This window comes from Sparus aurata, chromosome 2 (assembly GCF_900880675.1).
Source record: "Sparus aurata chromosome 2, fSpaAur1.1, whole genome shotgun sequence".
Taxonomy (NCBI): Eukaryota; Metazoa; Chordata; class Actinopteri; order Spariformes; family Sparidae; genus Sparus; species Sparus aurata.
The window spans coordinates 3,128,251-3,149,702 of NC_044188.1; the positions used below are offsets into that span (position 1 = coordinate 3,128,251).

Sequence of the window (21,452 nt, forward strand, 5' to 3'; positions counted from 1 at the left end):
ATAAAAGCCACTCAAATGCAAACAGACTGCTTTTTATTTTGTAACAAACTGTTTGAGGTAAACATCCACTCCTCACGTTACATCATCAAAAACAGAGCAGGCAGCAGACACTACAGGAGATGGAAAGGAGGTTATGGCAGTGTTCAAAAAGTTCATGAGTTGGGTAAAAATCTGTGACATCAATGTTGAAATTCTCTACACCAAGTGGACTCTGGCTGGTATCTACGGACACGGAGTCAGTGCCGCCATCAGCAGCTCCATCTTGTACACAAAGTTTCGTCCCTCCATCTTGCTCCAGTGGACCTCTTTGCACGGCCCTCTGAGGTGACTCCACTTGCCCTCCTGGATGACGTCGCTCTTCGGCAGCTCTTTGGTCTGACTGCGGGGGAACTGGACCAGAACTTTGCAGCCGCTCTCCGGGCCGTTACGCACTGAAACAGACACACACAGACAGCAGTTAGTGCCTGAAACCTGCTTCTCTTCATACATGCGTCCATGTGATGCATTCCAGGAGTTGACGTTTGTTTGGTTAATGCTCCCTCAGCTTGTATCAGCCTGTCTATTTGATCCAGAGTTATTTCCTACTTCTCTCAAAATCTCCAGAACCACCAGAGGCTGGGTGCGGCCTCGCTGCATTCAGCCCGACACGTGTTACCAGAGCGAATGACATTAACAGTGAGATCGGGAGAAAGAGGACGTTGAGCCCATTCACTGAAAATACAACAGGTGTATCTGCTGACGCTGGTCAGTGATGTCTGATGTTGGTAGTGAAAACTTGTGACACGGTCAGGGTTTTAAATCAAAGACGACCTCCCTCAGCTGAGGGTTTTAACAGCATTTAAGATACGATCTCCACCCATACTAACACATTTTAAAATGCATATCATGACCCTATACGTGCACCAGACAAGCACGTGTCAGTGGAAACAGGAAGCACATTGTATATCCTCAGGACAGAAAGTTAGGAAACATGGTCGCTCAGAATCCTCCTCTATTGTGCTGTTTTTATTTAAGCACTCTCAGAAGCTGTTGTTGTTTCTCTCGTTTCCATTATTGTATTTTCAATAACTCAGTTCAAAGCATGATGCTACACACACTAATAAAACTCAATTTAAGTTTCTGCTCATCCAGACGTAAACACAGAAAACTGACTTTCTGAATATCTACACGTTGGAAGGAATTTTCCAAAAGATCAGTTTTTTGTGAATTAAAACATTATTTAAATGTACGAAAGGTAACACTCTGTTTTAAGAAATACCCATATGTGTGGACCGGGCCTCAGAGTGAAGAGAACTTCCTGTCTGGTTCTTTACAACATGTACGATCGTGTTTTTTTCAGCCATTTACACTTTGTCGCAGCACTTAAATACAACAGCACAGAAAGAGAAGATGGACAGAAGAATCATCTTCTCTTCAGAATCAACCTCACCGTCTTACCTGAGATGGCGTACTCTCCATTGGGCGAGGCGACAGTGACAGCGGAGGCGTTTCCGATGCTCTCCACGGGGCCGAGGCCGACGTGGTTACTGAAGCTGAGGACGTGCCAGCCCATCACTTTGGCCAGCTGCTGGACTGCGTGCACCTGATGCTGCGACATCTGTGATGACACGAAGGACACAAAGAGGCACGTGACTTTTAAAAAATAACAGAAAAGGGTGCAATAAAAAAAAACAACTAATTCAGAATAACAGTAAAGGTTATCAGGACGTTAACTGTGACACCTGTGAGAGGAGGAAGTCCTGCAGTTCCTGTTCCTGGTGCGACAGTGTGACGACTCGTCCATCTCTGTGCACCACTCGGATCTGCTCCACACCGATGTTCAGCTGCAGCTGAATGGACCTAAACACATAAGAAACATTAAGACTCATCTAAGTGGAATCACACATGTCAGTCAAGTGGAATGAGAACAAATAAGAGCCAGTAAGGAAATACAGACTGAGGAAATAAAGACGTACCCCTGCTTACCTGCATGTCACAAAAGCATATAGAACATAAAGTATTTTATTCCAAAGACTTTGCAGCCATGTACGACTCTGTCAGTGCTGTTTCTTGTATTATATTAGGAATAAAGTAAAACTGACAACAAAATATAAAACATATAAGATGCGGAAGATGCCCTGCAGATACCCACAGCTGCTCAAACATACATCAGCACTTCCTCTCCTTTATCTCCCACATCGTTTCTGCCTCTCTGCTCTGGTTCTTCCTTCTCCCTCCCTCCCTCCCTCCCTCTCTTCCCTCTCTTCCCTCCCTCCCTCCCTTCCCTCTCTCCCCCTCCCTCCCTCCCTCCCTCCCTCTCTTCTCCTCCCTCCCTCCCTCTTTCCCTCCCTCCCTCTCTTCTCCTCCCTCCCTTTCCTCCCTCCCTCCCTCCCTCCCTTCCCTCCCTCCCTCCCTCCCTCCCTCCTCTCCTCCCTCCCTCCCTCCCCTCCTCCCTCTTCACTTACTTGCAGATCTGCTCGTAGCCCTGAGAAGTGATGAGCACCTTGACGCTGGACTCGTACACATCGTTGATGTTGGACCAGTGGGCCTGGATCTGAGGGTCTTCTATGCGGCTGGCCAGGCTGTCGATGGTCCGCGCCGTCCTGGTGATCACAGAAATAAATACTGACGAATAATGAAGCAAGAAGCTAAAAAAGTACAGGGGTGAACTCAGCATTCAACAGACAACTCTGCTTCAACTAAATACTTTGAATAATTTGGAATAATTTTTGCTCATAAATGTATTTTCCTGAGCTCAGACTGAAGAAAGACAAAGTGAACCACCCTCTGGTCAAACGTGGTATTACAGATAACAAGGTGCATGTTGGGGAGTGTCACATCATGTGGACTGAGTAATATTTGCAGTAAGCAAACATAACCATTCACAAGAACTCCAACTATTCCCACTGCAAACAATGACTCAATAACCCTTTAACCTCCATCGGGATTTACACAGTTTTTCTAGTGGTGACATTTACCAGCATAGTTGAATGTTTACTGGCTTTAAATCTTGTGATACAATGTCATGACCACCATCGGCAGTTGTCTTTATGATCCTATAAGTCCTCAAACAAAATAACAGAGGGAGCGCTACATCTACCTGCTGCGTAAGAAGATGTGTTTGGCCTGTTTGATGATCTTCTCCAGCAGCCCCTCACTCTGCTGCAGGCTGGAGATTTCAGCTTTGTCGTAGGCCATCGGCCCGGCTAGACGCATGCGTTTGTGGCCGAAGGGAGCGCTAGCAGGGTGGGGCATCACCACAGAGCTCAGCTGCTGCTTGTGGAACTGGAACAGACAGAAAGTTGTTCAATGAAAGGAGAAACTGTAAAATCAAACCATTATTAAAACTATAAATAGTGACACTGTAAAACATATTATAACCATTTATTTTCTTCAATTGCTTCGCATTTATTGAGACTCATATATTTCGATGCTGAAATAGATGAAGCTGCAGGTGAGATGCACATCGACTTCAAACAGTGTTTCACCTCTCTCATCATTTGATGCAGGTTGTGTTCCAGTACGTAAAGGTGGTCGTCTGGTTTGGGTTTCTCTGGAGAGGCCCGGTGGTTCTTCTTCTCTCCTGTGGAGTGGCACAGTGAGATGGAGAGCTGCAGACCTGTGCAGGGATCACAGGAACAAACAAGACATGAGTATATTTGTCCAAGCTGACTCCAGAGCGACACCGATGATAAAAAGGCAGCAATGTTTGTTTAACAATGTTTACAAAAGCGTTTCAAATGTTAATATTTGGATTTATATCTGAACCAGGGGAACATCTAAACTTTCAATGAAATACTTATGTAAAAAAGCTTTTCAATTAAGCTGCATATATCTTTTTTCTTAGTTTTTGGAATAAATTCATTCATACTCTATGTTTCATGTATAAGAACACAGGACATGGACAGTGATTGCAGTGTTCAAACTACAATATAAGAGTATAAAAAGCTAAACATTGACCAGCAGTATGTGACAAACATAGACCTCCACATGATTACATCAACTGTGCTGAAGTTTTCCACGCCGATGTTGTCATTAGTGTTCTGACCTGGGAAGGGTTGTGAGATGATCTGATTCTTCACAACAATGTGAGGGATCTGGGATTTAATCTGGACGGCTTCCCTGGACAGCTGAGCAAAGATCTCCTTACACAGCAAAACGTTCTGAGCTGCCTCGAGCTTCAGATGCCACGCCTGAGTACCTGGAAGAAGAAGCAAAAATGTTTAAAAAAAAGTAGAGAAAAGATGACGGCAGGATGAAGAGATGAAAGATGATCAAAATTTTGGATGTGGAGGAAATGAAAGATCAGAGATGACATACATTTAATAATCTTACAGGCAAAGAATTTCAATGTGAAGTCTTTCTGTTTTGAACCACACCTGCTTTGTTTTTTGGTGGTCTCCTGAAAAGGTTGACTGTTCCCAGATCACCGATATCTGGAGCTTGTTTCTGGATGGATACCTGAAGACATAAACAGCATGCAGCTGTTACCAACTCCATGTTTCTGATTGCAGGTGACAGTAGTATGAAAATCACTCAAAGGAAAACGAGTATTTTGATGGAGTGTGCAATTGTGGAGACACACAACAAACAATGTTTTGTTTCTTTCTCACCTTGATGTAAGCAGATCCTTCCAGATCACTGGGGATCTGGACATCGAGGGGGCAGTAGTCCTCTGGGGTCTTTTTGTCCAGATCAATGTCTGTGTTCTTGATCACCTCAAATGTGCCATGATGAGGAAAGAGGGAACCTGAATGGGTTAATAATCAGCCTGGGGTTAGACTACAAGTTAAAAGTGTCCTCACAATAAAACAGCTGTGTTTTGTAAGAAACCCTTTTCAGATTTGAGTGAACATGAGAGGCCTCTCACCGGCGCTGCGGTAGCTGAGGTCTCCCAGGATCTTGTCTCCTACTTTGCGGAGTTTCCACTGAGAGCGAAGTCGCAGCAGCTCAGAGTTGAAGTCCCTCTGCCTCCTGTTCTCCAGGTTCTCTGCTACTGACTTACTGAGCTTCTCTGCTCCCTTCAGGAGGAGCTGTGCAGCCGTGCCCAACGATTTCTTTTTACTGATCAGCTGGAACACCTGGGGGGTCTGCACGAGGGCACGAAACAATCTGTCAGCGGACTGATATAAATGTGTGTGTACATCGGTGACTAAAATATAACATAAACCAAAGATCGTGATAACATTTGAACATTTTGTCACGTGTTGCCCCTCCTGTAGATATTTAGTGATTGACGTGACAGTGATATTCTTTAGCAGTCTACCTTGCCAGCTGTTGGGTCCTGAGACACCGGGTCTAAGGCCATGTACTTCTTCTCCTTCACCACACTGAGCACATCATAGAGGACACACATCTCCGTCAGGGCACTGCGCAGGTTGTTCCGTACTGAATCCCAGGGCCAAAGGGACGGCTGAAACTTCACTGTGCCTGTGTAAGGAAAAAAGGATTTAGCTTATCTTCCCCAAATAAGTCCAAAACAGAAAAATACTTGGCACATCTATATCATAAGTCAGGTCTAAAGGAGAGAGAGGAAAAAAATCCCCTGCGCTCTCTTGAGCATATGTTACCTTCTTCTTCCTCGGGCTCCTGCTTGGCCCACTCACGGTCCCTGGGTTCGCCTTCGACCCCATCCTCCTCTGAGTCAGACCCCTGGCTGAAGTCAATTCTTTGAGCCAACTTTGACAAGTTCTGGGACATGGACAGAGGGGGGACGTATGTCTCTGTCCCGTCCAGAGCCACCTCCTGTACCTGCTTCTCACAGGAGGACTCGATGCTGACCCTCACTGCTGGACCACCAGACATGATGGCAGGTCTGATGGGAGGGAGGCAAACAGAGAGATTCAACCATTAAACTGTCTGAGACATACATAATGACTGACATATTTAAGACCACTTTGAAAGAATATACAAAACACAATTTCGCTTAAACAATGTAAAGAAACAAAGCAGAGAACAGGTCTGCATTATTAGCTAACTAGTAGGAAAGAAACTGTATTTCACCATCTCCAAATCTAACACTTGTCATGTCATCTTTGTCAAATCTGACTTATTGATAACAGATACACTGGCTGCATTTGATTGAGTATTGCTGTGTCTAGCTAGCAACACTAGCTAGCGTTAGCTTCTTGTTAATCTCACAGGATGAATGAAGATCCTGTACATCGAAATAAACGTCCGAAAGACGGCATTTTACTTAGAAGTGTAAATCTCACCCGTGCTGTTCAATACAGACAAAAATATAAAGGTTAATCGCTGGAGTTGTTGTAGTTTATGTCCAGTAGCGCCGTGAATGGCTCATTCTTCGCTCTCTTCACACCGGAACAAAAGCGCTCTACTGCCGCCTAGCGCGGCGGAAGATGGTTACAGTTTTAGAAACTTCATGTTAATTTCGTTCATAACGTCTTAATCCGTTCATTAAATAATCTTTTTTTAATGTAATGTTAATTAACGTGAGTGAAATTATTTTATGTATATATAATATGAGGAGGATCCTGTTTGATCAGTGGTAGGAACCAAGAAAAACGTACATCAATACGGGACGGACACGGCGGGCGGTTTAAACAACCGGATGTGACGTCAGGACAGAACCGTCCAGTCGTTTTTTCAGGTTGGCATGGATTTCAGATGATAAACAAACATCTTAGAGTTGAATTGATCTCCTCTTTCTTTTCCTGAAGTATTTTGCGTTTCTTTTACATTTGTATTGTCTCCTGTAAAGGTGTAATGGTAGTGAACGCCAGCAACACAGTGAAGCTAAGTTAGCCAACAATAGCTAATTAGCACGGCTAACGGAGGTGCTGCCTGCTGGCTGCTTTTGGGAAATGTCCAACAGCGTATTTGAAGAAAATGAAGAGAAAAGTTGCTCGTTTAAGACTCAGTCCTAACGAGGAGGCGAGGATAATACGAGAGGAACATGAAAGGAGGAGGAAACTGCGCATACAGCAGGTAATGTATGATAATAACGCAACGAGTGTCTTTCTGTTGTGTCACAGCTTTCTGCTTCACGTCATGTCCGTGATTTCTGTCTACCTGACAGCTTCTCGTGGTATTTCCAGTCGTATGATTCATTTAGAAAGATTACCAGCTAAGCCAGTTCTAATTTTGTACCTGTGGTTGCTGTCAGGAAATTCTGTTTCATAAAGAAGAAGATCTGGTGTGGTCAGGGTAGTTCTCAAGTTTGTCCTCGACAAACTGCACTGCGACAAACTGTTGACATGGATTGCTCTTAACACACAGTGTACTTAAAGTCTGAGCTCATATCTCTTTAGAGAAGTTATACAAGGTATTGAAGTTTACATATGTGCTCTGTAATGGATTAAAACCAATGAACAACTTTGAGTCATGACTGTAGCCACCTATTTAGTTTTTTAAGATTTGTACTCTTCTGTCTTTTTTATGGCACTGGTTTAGTTACGGTTAACATCACTTTGCTCCTGTAACATGTCAGTTTTCTTTACTATGAACATATGTGATCTTGATTTCTCTGATTTCTGTCGGACAGTTCTTAAACCAGGTTTGACCGATTCTGATTAGGTGTCATGAAATGGCAAAAAACAGCTTTGTGAAAAACAACTTTGTGGACAATTGTAAAGTAGATACTTATTTCAAGACTTTAAATGCATATGTATTTTGCTTTGACACCCAGGTGCGGGAGCAACAGCGAGACATCGCGCTGCAGATCCGCAGAGAGGTTGAGCGGAGACGACAGCGTGAGCTGGAGAAGCTGGAGGAGGAGCTGAGGGCGGACTGGGAACGACAGCAGAGGGAGAAACTAAATGCACTGCAGAAATTGTACGAGGAGAGCCTCCAGCTTCTCGGTCAGGGACACAGGAGTGCCAAAGAAAATGTAAGATAACAGCTGTCTGACATCAGTTAGACTTTGTGTTTGTTAACCAGAGTTTCTGTTACTGAATGAAGACAATACGCCTGTTAATGAAGCCGTCAAGACCCCAGAACATTTTAGTCACCAGTGATTTTTGCAAACAAGATGTGAGATGAATTTGGGGGCCAAATCAAGGAGAATGTCTGTCAACCAAAATTGATCAACACCATCACTAGAAACACCCAACTCATTGAACATGTGTATTGTGATTTGATTCCCTTTGCAAAGGAACCCGACCTGGCAGCCATTGCTCAGAAGGAGGTGGAGAACCACATCAAAGCAGAGGAGCGTTATCGAGAGGCACTGAAGGAGCTCAAATCCCAGAAGCTTAAAGACCATGAGAAACAGACCCAGTGAGCAGCATCATAAACATTTAAATGTTTGAATTTTAACCTCCAGAATTAACTGAACATCGCTCTAACTCATAACTCTATTTCTTTGCTTTTCTGTAGATCTATCAATGCCAGGAAGAAGGCCTTACAGACAGAAAAGGAAAGAGCAGCGAAAGTGGCGAGTCTCCCTCCGCCTCCCCCGAACCCCATCCAGGTGATTTGATCAGTTTATGTATTACAGTCATTGTCTCCTAAAGTACTTTTGTCAGTGCACATGTAGCACAGTGTAGGTTCTGTGTGGAGTCATACTAACCTTTTACTTTCTTGCTCAAGCAGAACATTGATTACAAGAAGCTACACGTAGTAAAGAAATCTGACGTGAGTGCGTTTGCTGCCACACATTACCACATGTCTGGGAGAACAGTGGACAGAGAGGTAGACATGGAGCAGGTAAGATCTCTGATTATTTTATGCTCCTCAACCAACATTTTGTTAACCCTGCTCCTGTCAGAGTTGTCTAATCTGTATGTGTGTTTACAGCCTGATGCTCATGAGGAAGCTGAGCTGGAGGCGAGGAGGCTGCAGGAGTTACAGAGGGAGGAGAAGCAGAGGAGAGAGGAGCAGCTGGAGAAGGCTCGTCTCAGAGGGAAGCAGGCTCTGAAGAGGGAACATCTCGTGCAGGTATCGCTCGCTGTCACTGTTGCAGACACTGCAAACAGACTTTTCATATAATAAAATAAAGTATCGTAGTGGTTTGGTTAAATACCAGGATCAAAATATTTCCCCTTAACATGTTTTATAGTCTCATAGTCAAAAGAGACCAGAAATGTTCAATGTTGTAGCTTTTTTTGTGTCAGATCTGTTTTTCGATGATCTCCTTCAGGATCGCGAGCGGCTTCTTGTTGAGCTGGAGCACATGCAGCAGACAGACCTGCTGAGGAGGAGACAGCAGGTGTCACAGATGCCTGCTCAGATCTTCCAGCCTCTCTACAAGAGACAGGAGACGAGGGAGGACTTCCAGAGGGAGATGGAGTTCGCCTTTGAGGACATGTACACTGGAGAGAGGAGTAAGGACCGTTCAGGGGTGGAGTAATTAACTATGAATGTGTTTCGTAAGAAATGGTCACTAAGACAAGTATGTGCCATTTCTTTTTAATGCTCGTAGCTCACGTTAAAACCATGCAAATGATTCTGAAGTAGCCAGAAAGTTGAATAGTTTAATAAAGCCTGCAAACTTTGACTGTGTCTGATCTCAGGGGTTAAAGGGGACCTGGTGGTCCAGCTGGTACCAGAGCCTCTGCCAGCTCTGTCCACAGGCAGCCAGGACCGAGAGCTGGACGTCACGGTGGATGAAGACGCCACACCGGGAACAGAAAACACACAGCATGACACTGAGCAAGAAGCTGAGAGTGCCGAGATGGAAACATCTGCTCAAGGTGAATAGAAGCAGAGATACATAAAAGAAGAGAAAGTTTAGACTATTACTGTTACTTATTGACTTTTAGACCAAAATCGATGTACAGACCTGAATATGTACATTATGTCAGTGCTTCCACCCTCCAGCCCTGAATACAACCTCCCTGTGTGATGAAACGTGTCTTTACCAGCCAAGAACTGCATTCAGTGTTTTCTTAACTTTCAGTGGAGCTCTCCAGACCTGCTCCTCGAAAGGCGTTGAAGAAACTCCTGGATCGCATCAGGACTCAGAGGAACCACTGGGCTGAAAGCAACAGTGACGTCCCTGCAGCCGATTCACAGACCGCCATCTCTGATCAGATCCCAGAGCGAGACATGACCATCGACACGGGTTCTCTGACCAGCGAGGAGAAAGAGCAGCAACCAACAACAGCACCTGGTCAGACACTCGCTGTCATTAACTGAAATATTATTAATTTTGGAAGGTCGTACACGATGTGGTGTATTATTATTTAGTTGTTGTGAGAGAAAAGTGAGAATAATCATTTTTTATGTGTCATTCCAGCAGCGATGGAGACGACAGAGCAGTCGGCTGCAGCAGAAACTCTGCATCCTGATTTTGCCAACAGAATCCAAGAATTTGAAGAAGAACGGAAGAAAAGGGTATAAATGCTCTTCTGAATGTATTCTTCTATAAAATAATGTGTTTTTTTAAAAAGGCAGTTATCTCTTAATGAAACATAACCAAGAGGAGATTCAGTTTTTGGCCGCACACGTTTACATGAGCTGAAATTTCTTCCGGGACAAAGTGGCACCAAAAAACTTTACAGTTCCGAGCAGGAGTGATTATATTTTGTGTTTGTGAAGGCACGTTACAGTTGATTGTAGCTTGTTGTTTTAAGTTAAATAACAACAAAGAATTAAACTATAAGAAGCAGAAAGTTGATGACTGAGTGCTGAGCTCACATCCAGGCACCAGATATTATCTTAAAATACAAATCCTCTTATTTTGTTCACTATATAGTTCTTCAAAGAATCCAAGCCTGGTTCTGTTGCTGACCCAATAACTTCATGTGTTTTTCATGACTGGTCAGAATTGATTGCAGGTGTTCCTGATTACTTAATTAGTCCAGCCCCTAGAACAGGAGTGTGTTGTGCGAGCAGTCCCTTTTTTTTCTGCTTTGAACATAAAACAACTGCAGACGATGACTCGAGTCTTCGATTCAGAGCCGACACAATAATCAAAAGCAAAATGGAGCTGAGCAGATTCTGGGATGGAGGATGTTTGTATCTACATCCAGCAGAGGATCGCAGGAGCTTCACTCTGGGCTTTTGGGGGAATTCATGTCTCCTCCACATGAATTCCCCCAAAAGCCCAGAGTGAAGCTCCTGCGATCCTCTGAAGAATGTATTCTACAGGAGGAGGTGGTGCTGATGGAGAAGGACCTGCACACCGGGTCCAGGAACCAGATACTGAACCTGAAACAAGTCCAGCTGCCTGCGATGCAGCTCTTAGAATCATTCAACCAGCGCGCTCTCTCAAACGACAGTCTCTCGATATAACACAACCGATTCCTCAAATGTTTTTTCACATGAGAATCACACTATGATCAACTTTATGAATGTGTTTATACATCTTGGTTGTGGTTTAAAGGTTTAAAACCTTGTTTTTGTTCAGGAAGAGGAGCTGGAGAGGGAGAAGCAGCAGCAGGTGCTTTTGCTTCAGGAGCTGGAAACACAGAAGGCCAAACTGGAGCAGATGCTGCTCGAGGCCCGGCAGGAGAGAGAACACCTGAAGGCTGCTGTGACCCAGGAAGTGCCTATTATTAAACCACCTGAAGTACCTGTTCATGACCAGGAGATCTCCTCCGTCAGCTCTGGACCAGCCACTGAGGTCGGTACCACAGTTGTCCTTTTGTCACGTTGTCTTTTATTGAGCGCATCTCATTATGATCTGATCCTGGTTGATGGGAGAATATTTTTACACGATCGATATTCGCATCATATCTAAAAGTACTGCTGGTTGTACTTTTTAAGACATCAGTTATAAATTCAGTCGTTAATAACTCCTCCTCCTCTGTATGCTGCAGCTCGTGCCTCCTCCAGGTGAAGACGACCACACCAGGAGGATTCGAGAGTATCAACAGCGGCTGTTGGAACAAAACAGGTTTGTTAAAGCGTGAAGATGAACTCTTCTTTATGATTAACGAATCACTTTTACCACTTTTCTATGCGGTTATTTTTGAAAGTAGATCTCGGCTGGTAATGGGGGAAAAATTCAGCCGTCGTGTACATCTTTATTTATCATAGATTCCTTAAAGAATGCAGTACAGTTGAAATTGACTTCTCTTGGACCATCTCTTGATTTCAGAGTTCACCAGAGGTCAGTGGAAGTTGCTCGTCAGCGCCTGGATGAATACCAGCGAGCTCTACAGATTCGTTACAACATGACGGCCACAAAGATGCCGCTTGCCGTCGTCCCGCCTGCTGTCGTCCCGCCTGCTGTCGTCCCGCCTGCTGTCGTCCCTCCTGCTGTCGTCCCTCCTGCTGTCGTCCCGCCTGCTGTCGTCCCTCCTGGCCTCTTCCACCCTCCTCTGCAGAATACTCGGCCTGTGCATCTTCCAGCTCCTCTGCCACTCTTTACACCTCCATCAGTGCCTGCATACATCCACCCCAAACCACAACCTTTTGTGGAAGTTCCCACGAGAGAGTCTGACATATCGGCTTCACCTCCACATCTTCCCAGCTCAAGTTTGAGAGTTTGCTCGAGGTTGCAGGGGGCTGAAGCAGAATCTGTTTCAGACAGTCTTAGGAACCAGAGACCAGACGTCTCTGCCTGGCTGACAGAAAACATCATGGAGAGAGTGACGGGGCACCTTCCAGACAGAGTGAGACCCTCCTCAGCCACCAAAGAGCCTCACAAACCGATCATGACTCATCACTCAGCCAGCATCCCGCTACAGCCAGCCACTGATCCCGTCAGAGTTTTTAGCTCGAGCATCACAGACACGACACCTCTGGTTCAGAGTCGTGCAGTGATTCGGCCTGCGACCTCTCCACATGACTCCCTTTACGCTGCGTCCCTGAACCCCAGAGATGATGACATGGAAAGGCAGAGATGGGAGCTGCAGGAGGTCCAGAGACGGGTGATGGAGCAGAGGGAGGCGATGGTGCTGCAGCAGAGACAACAAGAAGAGGAGAGGCAGAGACAGGAGCTGCAGGAGGTCCAGAGACGAGTGATGGAGCAGAGGGAGGCGGTGGTGCTGCAGCAGAGACAACAAGAAGAGGAGAGGCAGAGACAGGAGCTGCAGGAGGTCCAGAGACGGGTGATGGAGCAGAGGGAGGCGATGGTGCTGCAGCAGAGACAACAACAAGAGGAGAGGCAGAGACGGGAGGGAGAGATGACTCATATGAAGCAACAGAAGGAGACGTTACAGGCTCTGATCCAAACTGATGCACCAGTGAGTGTGGTGTTGTTAAAATACTCTGGATGCATCCTAGATTGTTTCTACACAAAACTAAGGGGGATAAAACTGCAGCAGTATGAAGAAATGACTCTGCTGAAGTGGTCTTTGTTTGAAATACTGAAACAGAATTCCAGAAGATGGAAAGACAACTTTCCTTCTGTCTTCTCTCCCACAGCCTCCTGAAGCGGCCAGCGACGAGTTGGTTTCAGAGAACATCAATCAGACCCGCCTTAAATTACTGGCGTCCCTGCTGAAGGCTATAGAGGAGAGTAATGGAGGAACTCTGTCACATCTTGAAGACCGTCAGGAGAGAGAGGACTCGTCCCAGCAGCTGTCCTCTAACAGCGGTGAGATGGGAAACAAACGTGCAGCTTTTTCCACCTTATTGAGCTTAATCTTGTCTAAACGTCTCTCTGATTTGAGGACTGATGAGTCTTCATCATTGTTGACTTTTGCAGTTTCATTCAGTTCTGGTTATCTAAATTATCGTCTTTACTCACCGTCATTTTCTTGCTAGAGGCCGATTGTTACTGCACATGTGCGCTCACTCCTTGAATACTTCCATTATGACCTCCTGTAGGTGTTATTGGGATGGTTTTGCGCTTGTTTTACAGCAGTTTCATGGTAATCATACTGATTTTGTCTTGTGTCCTTTTTAAGATCCTGTCTCTCAGGGTGATGTTCCTGTTGGACCTCCCCCAGCGTTGGTCCTCCCGTCAGCACTCCTCCCTCCTCGAGCAGCAAAGCCTCCAGTGACGCGTGTCAAGCTGGGCATCATGGGAATGACCGAGCAACATGAGCTCAGTGCTATTCAGGAGGCGGAGACGACGATCAACAGCAGCCAGATCACAGGTCCGTTCAGCCTCACACATGAATAACACGTTACCAAACCATTCGTCAGTCCGTGGAGACGAACATTAGTTTATCTTTTGGGTTTCCAGGACTTGAAGAAAGTGCGAGGGTCCCCCCACACAACGTGGACTGGGATCCACATGAAGAATCAGAATCTTCCGTGGCCTCTGACAGAACTCTGCCGACACCATCTTCATCCAGCAGCGAGCAGCGGACCGCCGTAAGACGAGCCGCCCCCGGGTCGAGCTCAGAGAGATCCAGTTATCTCGTCTGGAGAGAGAGGCTGCTGATGGGGGCCGGAACGTCTCCAGAATCCTCAGAGTCCGGTACGTAGAGGACGGGGGGGTTACAAATGTAGATGGAAGGAAAATGTTGTATTTGATTTGAAGATAATTGGGCAAAACTCCTCAAGGTCAAGTGAGGAAATATTCCATTTCTGGTGACACATTTTATTAATCAGATCTAAAGTGTTCTGTCCTGTTTTTATGACTTGAGAACTGACGTAGGAGAGAGGTGTATTTTAGTTTATTTTATTTAGTTTTTATTTCTTTTTTTAATTTTTTTTTTTAAAACAGCAGAATAAATTTTTTTCCAGGACAGTAATTTATTTTTATACATTTTTTTTTTTTTATTTGGAGATTTTATTTATTTATTTATTTATTTATTAGTTAATTAATTTTTTTATTAAATTATTATCCTTGAAACCAAATTCTACCAAATGAGTCCTGCAAAAAAAAAAACTAAGAATAAAAAAAACATATATTTATAAGTGTATTTCAGTCGGTTTCACACAAAGTGGAAAAAAAATCTCATTAGGATTTTTTTTTTTCACTCTTCACCCCATAAAATAAAATAAATAAAAAAAAAATTTGCATGAGATTTTTTTTTTTTTACTTTTTCTCTCATGTTTAGATAAAAAATCCTCAACATTTGCTTTCACTCAAAGAAAATTGAGGAAAGTTCTGGAGACATAAACACAGTAGAGAAAGTGATTTAGATCAGACTTAGAAAATTAATCACCAGGAAAAATGAAACTCTTCACTGGCCCCTCAGGGCTTCCGTAGAATTCCCACTCAGTTGGAACATTTATTTATTTATTTATTCATTTATTTATTTATCTTCCAGACTTGGTCCGGAGGATGATCTCGCCTCTGTCCTCTGACTCTGGGAGAGGAGCTGACTACTCCGGTCCTGCAGTCACAATCTGCAGATCCCCCACAGAGGTAACCAGGCCAGCCGGAGATAAACAACAACACTTCAACTCTTTCTTTCCCTTCAAACACGTCAACAAATTCTGCAGCAGAGGCTGATTACAAAGTTCCAAAGGAAAGAAGACTTTTGTCTCTGTGCAGTGAAATAACATCTTCCTGTTTCTGTTTTTGTTTATTACTTTACACCAGTGATAAACTTCAGAAACAGATGAATTGGATGACTTTCGCTGCATGTTTTCACATTTTCTGCATATTATTATTTTTCTTTTCTTCCCTCTGAGATTCACGTTGTGGATCGATGATGAAAAGTAGCCAAATCTGAGCGCTGGGGAAAACATCCGCCTCGGCCTTTGATTGCGCTTGAGAAGCTTTTGTGTGTCCGTCTGTGTCGTTTGTGTGTGTGTGCCTGTGTGGAGTGAATGTGTATGTATGAGTGTACGTCTGCTAACGTCTTTGTGTGTTTGTTTCTGTCTGATGAGCGATGATGTAAAATAACCAAACCCTGAATTGTATTTATCCTAAATACATTTCATGATGGTTTCTACACTTGAACTGAGCTCAGTGAGTCTGTGTGAATGTACGTGTTGTAAACTAAAACTAATGCACATTTAAAGAGTCAGTTACTGCAGCTATAGAAGACGTTTGTACGGAACTATTAATCCTATTTTTCACTTTAATTTTACACTAGCATACAGAACAATAACATAAACTTAGAGTGAGCAGTCTGTGATACAAAGGCTACTTTTTACTAAAGTAAATGATCTGAATTCTTCTTCCATTATTGACAATAACACCTGAATATTGAGTGCGTGTGGAGTGAATGTGTGTCTGAGTCGGATCACGTCTTTGTGTGTTTGTTCGTCTCCGTGTCTGATGAGCGATGATGTAAAATTCAACAAACCTGAATTGTATTTAACTAAAATACATTTCATGATGGTTTCTACACTTGAACTGAGCTCAGTGAGTCTGCGTGCACGAACATGTCTGAAACTAAATTTAGAGAGAAGTCGCTTCACTGCAGACGGGTAAAATGTTTGTGGAGGAGAAACTTGTATAAATTAAGTCTGTTAATGTCAAAACGGCAAAATTTTAGATTATTTTTGTTTCTAAGAATGTGTTGATGAAATTTTAGTGACTCCAGTTTTGGCAGCAATAAAAGAAGATGTACTTTATTTATGCAGTAATTTTAGTTTACTTCTGTTACTTTATACATCAGGACGCTTCTTCCAACACAGACGATAGGTCGGGTGTGTGTGTCTGTGTGTACTGGTCATGCAGAATCCCACACTTGTAACTGTGTTTACACGTGTGTGATTCATGAGTCTGTTATGTTTTTATCCCCCTGACACTTTGTTTTGTGTGTCAGTCTGCACACAGGCCTCGTGATTCTGACTGCCTCTCCTCCACCAGCATCTCCACTGGCAGCTACATCACCACCGATCCTGAGCAAAACGCCGGTGAGAGACATCGGGAGTGTGTTTTGTCGACATTTGACCTGTTGTTTGGGAGATATGAGATACTTTATAAACACCAGACGACATGCTGAATCTTCTTTTCCTTTTTCTTCTCTCACTTCTTCAGATAAATCTCCTCCCCTCGCACATTTGGAAGAAAGGCGAGCGGCGGTTTCACTCGACGTCTCCTCTTCTCCGTCCGGTCAAAGCTTCGGTGTGGAGGAGAGCTCGGCTGCAGTTCATCCTGGTGTCAACGTCGAGTCTCTGTTCAATGAAAGCAGCATCCAGCAGATTATAGACCGATACACAAGAGAGCTGAACTTCTCCCTCAGCGCCACCGGGAAAACAGCAGGTAGACTGATCCTCCTGGACACAGTCATTCTTTTTGTCAGTTCAGTGTCTGATTTCCCTTGTTTGTTGTCCAGCAGACGGTCGAGGCTCGTTTGTGGAGGAACTCGACTTCGCTTCAGTCTCTCAGCAGTCGCTGGTTCAGGTCTCAGAGAGGAGAGGGGAGGATGAAACCTCTGCAGTCAGTCCGACTCTTCCATCGAACGCAGCAGAAGCACAGAGGAGTCGTCAGGTCCGTCACTCTCAATCCACAATTTATGTTTTTTAAAGTAGAAATTCAATGAAAAATTCATTTTTAGACCCTTCTGTTGGATCATCTTCTGCTCAGAGACTCGTGGAAACTCACTTTTCGGAGCGGATGCTGTTGTTGGGGAGTAAAACATTCTGATGCTACGACGACTGATATGTTTTGTTTTTTTTGCTGCAGGAATGGGACGAGACGGTCAATCCGATCCTGGAGCACTTCTCAGGCGAGGACCGATCACTCCAGGACTCTTTCCGTCCTCTGATTGGCCAGCTGACAGACCAGTCCTCCTGTCTGGCCGCTGACCACAGAGACTCGGCCATGGAGCGGCTGGTCGGTCAACCGTCGGCTCACTCGTCTGTGATTGGTCAGCTGCCAGGCGTGCCGGTTCCTCCAGTGAGCCTGGATCAAGGCGGATGGGATTCCACTCTGAGTCGGATGATTGGTCGACTCTCCCATCAGTCCAGCTCTCACTGGCTGAGCGGCGGGCAGGACTTTTACGCGGGTCAGCTGATTGGTCAGATGGTGTCGGAGCGCTCGACCTCGTGGTTTGATGGTGAGCCGGAGGAGAGCCGGATGAGGCCGCTGGTTGGGGAGCTGGATGAGTCTGCAGGTCAGCACAGTGGAAGCTCGGGTAAAAGAATTGAGATATCGTAAATGTGCGGTTAAGAATTAAAGGGGCAGTTTGTGAGGTTCAAGTTTCTAAGACGAGCTTAATTACCTTGTTAAGCCGTCATAAAACTCACCGACACAGTCTTGGTTTCCACGATCTCCTCTTTGGTCCAAATAAATCCTTCTCCTGTGAATAAATCCTGTGAAAATATTCCGCCATTTTCACCCGTTTCAGACGCTCATCCACGTAAATCTTGTGAGTTAATCATCTGATCTGGTTGTAGGTGACAGAACTCGTGTGGCTCTCGGTGTTTCGACTGAAGCCAGCGTGCCGTCGTACCCAGCGCTGCCTCCTGAAGCCTCGTCACACAGCGCCTCTGTTCCAGATGTGGATCGACATTCACAGGACCGGACTCTGCAGAACCGGACCAGTCAAACAGACCTGGGCCCAGAGAGGACTGAAGGTGGGTGTATCAGAGTACAGCATCACCATCTGTGGTCTCAGTTTGTAGTTAAGATCATTTAAAAGTTTATTTTACTACTTATTTTCGAGCTGCTGTCTGGTTCTTTCTTGCACTTCTTACTGCGTTACAAACCGGACTACATTATACTTCATGTGTGACCTCATCTTCAGTGTTTCCCGGCTCCGACTCATTCCACCCTCTGCTGGCTGAGGTCACACACAACGAGACCGCAGACGCCTCCACGACGTTTCACCTGCCTGAACACAACGTGCCTGAATCTCCTGAGGGGCAGCGAGCCGGCAGCGTTTCCACGTCTCCTGAAGCTCGCGATGACTCGTCTGAGTCTGAATCGTCTCCTGAGCGTCTGAGAGCCGAGCAGCCGTCCAGCTGTGTGACGACTTCCCCCGCCTTAGATCAGTCCTTGACCCAGCTCGTCACCTCCCAGAACCATCCTCCTGATGTGGAGCTGACGGCTCTGAGTCTGTCAAATCTAACCGTGTGTGATGATGCACCTGCAGCGAGCGTGTCGCAGCCAGAGGAGCCTTTCAGTGAGTCTGAGCAGAGTTTAAACCTGAGGAGTGACGTTCCTGTGTTAGAGATAATGGTGAGATCGTGTTTTCTTCTTTAGACATTAATTTAAGACCATGTTGTTCTTTCATGCTGCAGCTGCAGGTTGTTACTTGTAGAGAAGAAGAATGACAGATTATTCTGCGAAACATCTTTTATAAAACGTGTGTGTTCAGGAAGCCGCTGGTGAGAAGGGAATCCTGGAGCAGTCGGAGATAACATTAGTGAGCCTGACGGACACGACACTGCAGGACCCAGAGACGACGATCACAGATGAAGACGAGCTTCAGGAGGACAAACATCCAGCTGGAGCGAGGGAGGAAGGACAGGAAGGCAACGAGACGGAGGTGATTATACAGCTTTCAACATTTTGACTTCAGCAGCAGATGTCTTCTGATCTCTGAACATAAATCTTGTTTTATTCAGCAGGGATCAGAGTCTGCGTTAACGGACGAGACTCCAGAGGAAAAGAACCAAACACAGCCAGGTAAAATCACACGACACTAACAGACTGTTGGATGGTACAGCAATCCCTTTTATTCGTCTCCACATCTTTGTTTTAAACAAAAAATATACAGTCACCAAATAATACAGCAGAAAATGATAAATAAAAAGTGAGGTTTAGAAGACTTCTGTCAGAATTTGGTGAAAATGAAAAGTGAGTCTTCGTTCTTTAAATTCATTCATTCAGTGACGCTGTTGGAGATTCAGTGGGTTCCTGACGGAGGCCTGCAGGAGGTTTTCCAGCAGAAGCGCAGAGCTCTGATCCAGAGATCCACACACAGGATCGAGGAAATCAAGGCCAAACGAGCTCTTTCCAAGACTCGACCTGAGAGCAGAGAGAAGTCTAAAGACTCTCAGCCGGTCAGCTGTAAGTCAAAGACCAAGTCCAAGGGAGGACGGGCCGAGCAGAACCAAACCACTGAGACATCTGGACTCAAGCAGAAGAAGCCCCAGCTGCCTCCTTCAGGTTTTTAACACTTTAATCTATTTAACTTCACTTGTATTCTGGCAAGACAGACAAACTAAACCGTAACAGTTTAGTTTCTGTCAACGCCGATGAGCTTTGTGAATCAACGTCACACGACATCCTGACCTGAGTTCAATATTTTCAAATCTGTGAATGCAAATAAATCAAATCAACCTGCAGTTTTTAACTCTTTTGTAAAAATTTTAATTTGTGTACAAAACATTTAGTATTTTTTTTTTTTTTTTCTCAAGGATAATTTTTTTTTTTTCCCATGTGTGAAACGTTGTGGGAAAAATCCCCTAGGAGGAAAAATGACTTTAACATTAATTATTAATATTTTTTCCTCCTGGGAAGGTTTTTTTTTTTTTTTTTTTCCCCAGAAATAGAAAAATTATGGCAAAACTTTTTTCCACCAGTTGTTGAGTCATAAAAATTAAATTATTATTTATTTTTGGAATAAGGAACTAAAAAGATAATCCTGGCAAAAGATCATCATGAATTAATTCTAATACAGAGAAACATTTTGATGAAAATGTGAAAATTGAAAATGTTTTTGTTTTCATAAACTTTTTTCTCCAGGCAAATTTTTTTTTTTTTTTTTTTTTTTTTTTTTTTTTTTTTTAATTAAGGCAATCATTTTTGACCAGTTCCAAATTGTTATTTAAAATGTTTTATTCTCAATTCCAGATGCATCATCCAGAAATCTTTCTCTAAAATGTCCCATAAAACATGTTTGCTGGATGCAAACTTGTGCCAATTAATGGCACCCAAATAGCTCTGTGTTGTATCTTTCTTGAACAATGTAATTTTTCATTTTTTATTTTTTTCCCAGGACATTAAGAAAAGCTAATTCTCAACAAAAATTTCCTCCTGAAAATGTGTTTTTATTAATTTTTTCCTTGGGAGAAATATTTTGTATTCTGTATCTTCTTTCAGCAGACAATATTTTTTATCATGTGTGGAGAAACAATCTTTTGTTTTTCCCCCATGAGAGAAAAATCTTGTGTAAAATGCCGTGAAAGAAACATTTTGTCTTGAAGAAAATGGTCACACGAGACAAAAAATAAAATTTCCTCCTGAAGAAAATGTTCTTTGTTTCCTCAGTAAAAGATTCCAGACTGAAGAAGGTGGACGAGATAAAGATCTGCACACCAGAGCAACGAAGACTTGATGTTTCTGAGATGCACCAGAGAACTCAGAGGTGACATTTTATCTTTTAACCTTTTACACTCGTCGATGTTTTTTGCAGTTTTGAACCCAAAGCGTGATAAATGAATAATCTGTGTGCAGACTGTACGAGCAGCTGGAGGAGGTGAAGCGTCAGAAAGCAATCAGGAGCCGACGGGAAGCTTCTGCACAAAACAGACTGAAGGCCAAAGAGTTCCACAAGGTGAAACACCTGAAACATTCACCTGTAAACACAACATGCTGCTTACAGAACTGAAGTCAAGTTAATATCTTTCTATGATCTCTTCACAGAAAACGTTACAGAAACTTCGTGCCAAGCAGCAGTGATCGACTGAATGTGATCTAGTTGTACTTTTGTAAAATTTAAGTTATTTCTGTAGAGTTTTATCAATAAAGCATTTTAAGTTATTTAAATCAAATGTATGCACTCGTGTTTTACAGAATCATTGAAGGAAAATAACAA

General features: G+C 44.0%; 2 protein-coding genes across 15 annotated transcripts; one reads left to right on the plus strand and one right to left on the minus strand.

Moving 5' to 3' along the window:
* Positions 1 to 16: 16 nt before the first annotated feature.
* On the minus strand, positions 17 to 6,343 carry med17 (mediator complex subunit 17). Its single transcript, XM_030399433.1, has 13 exons — positions 6,195 to 6,343; positions 5,550 to 5,794; positions 5,246 to 5,409; positions 4,850 to 5,069; positions 4,593 to 4,729; positions 4,359 to 4,440; positions 4,028 to 4,180; positions 3,468 to 3,598; positions 3,080 to 3,264; positions 2,445 to 2,582; positions 1,722 to 1,839; positions 1,438 to 1,597; positions 17 to 431 (listed from the first exon to the last, which is right to left on the minus strand). Exons 2-13 carry the CDS (start codon positions 5,782 to 5,784, stop codon positions 223 to 225), a joined length of 1,932 nt encoding a protein of 643 aa, XP_030255293.1. The 5' UTR covers positions 5,785 to 5,794; positions 6,195 to 6,343; the 3' UTR covers positions 17 to 222.
* Positions 6,344 to 6,540: 197 nt separating this feature from the next.
* cep295 (centrosomal protein 295) lies at positions 6,541 to 21,403 on the plus strand. 14 transcript variants are annotated; one of them, XM_030397133.1, is made up of 30 exons: positions 6,541 to 6,589; positions 6,701 to 6,927; positions 7,628 to 7,828; positions 8,093 to 8,217; positions 8,317 to 8,410; positions 8,530 to 8,646; positions 8,737 to 8,877; positions 9,080 to 9,263; positions 9,453 to 9,632; positions 9,839 to 10,051; positions 10,178 to 10,275; positions 11,291 to 11,506; positions 11,703 to 11,779; positions 11,984 to 13,073; positions 13,255 to 13,426; positions 13,740 to 13,931; positions 14,021 to 14,257; positions 15,057 to 15,154; positions 16,509 to 16,599; positions 16,724 to 16,948; positions 17,022 to 17,176; positions 17,372 to 17,822; positions 18,085 to 18,264; positions 18,435 to 18,868; positions 19,008 to 19,178; positions 19,258 to 19,318; positions 19,523 to 19,801; positions 20,906 to 21,002; positions 21,092 to 21,191; positions 21,281 to 21,403. In XM_030397133.1, exons 2-30 carry the CDS (start codon positions 6,829 to 6,831, stop codon positions 21,314 to 21,316), a joined length of 5,814 nt encoding a protein of 1,937 aa, XP_030252993.1. In that variant the 5' UTR covers positions 6,541 to 6,589; positions 6,701 to 6,828; the 3' UTR covers positions 21,317 to 21,403. The 14 variants fall into 14 exon arrangements, with proteins under 14 accessions (XP_030252993.1, XP_030253093.1, XP_030253087.1 ...); XM_030397233.1 differs by having other exon boundaries at positions 6,563 to 6,927; positions 11,984 to 12,913; positions 13,004 to 13,073; XM_030397227.1 differs by having other exon boundaries at positions 6,563 to 6,927; positions 11,984 to 12,904; positions 12,995 to 13,073.
* Positions 21,404 to 21,452: the final 49 nt, after the last annotated feature.

Bases quoted from the DNA above. Each gene is read 5' to 3' on its own strand.
- med17 (XM_030399433.1), bottom strand. From the start codon at position 5,784: ATGTCTGGTGGTCCAGCAGTGAGGGTCAGCATCGAGTCCTCCTGTGAG. The intron at 4,181-4,358 runs GTGTGGTTCAAA...TTCTTCTTCCAG, and splicing joins ACCACCAAAAAACAAAGCAG to GTACTCAGGCGTGGCATCTG. The intron at 3,265-3,467 runs GTGAAACACTGT...TGTCTGTTCCAG, and splicing joins TGCATCAAATGATGAGAGAG to TTCCACAAGCAGCAGCTGAG.
- cep295 (XM_030397133.1), top strand. From the start codon at position 6,829: ATGAAGAGAAAAGTTGCTCGTTTAAGACTCAGTCCTAACGAGGAGGCG. The intron at 18,869-19,007 runs GTGAGATCGTGT...GTGTGTGTTCAG, and splicing joins TTCCTGTGTTAGAGATAATG to GAAGCCGCTGGTGAGAAGGG. The intron at 21,003-21,091 runs GTGACATTTTAT...ATCTGTGTGCAG, and splicing joins ATGCACCAGAGAACTCAGAG to ACTGTACGAGCAGCTGGAGG.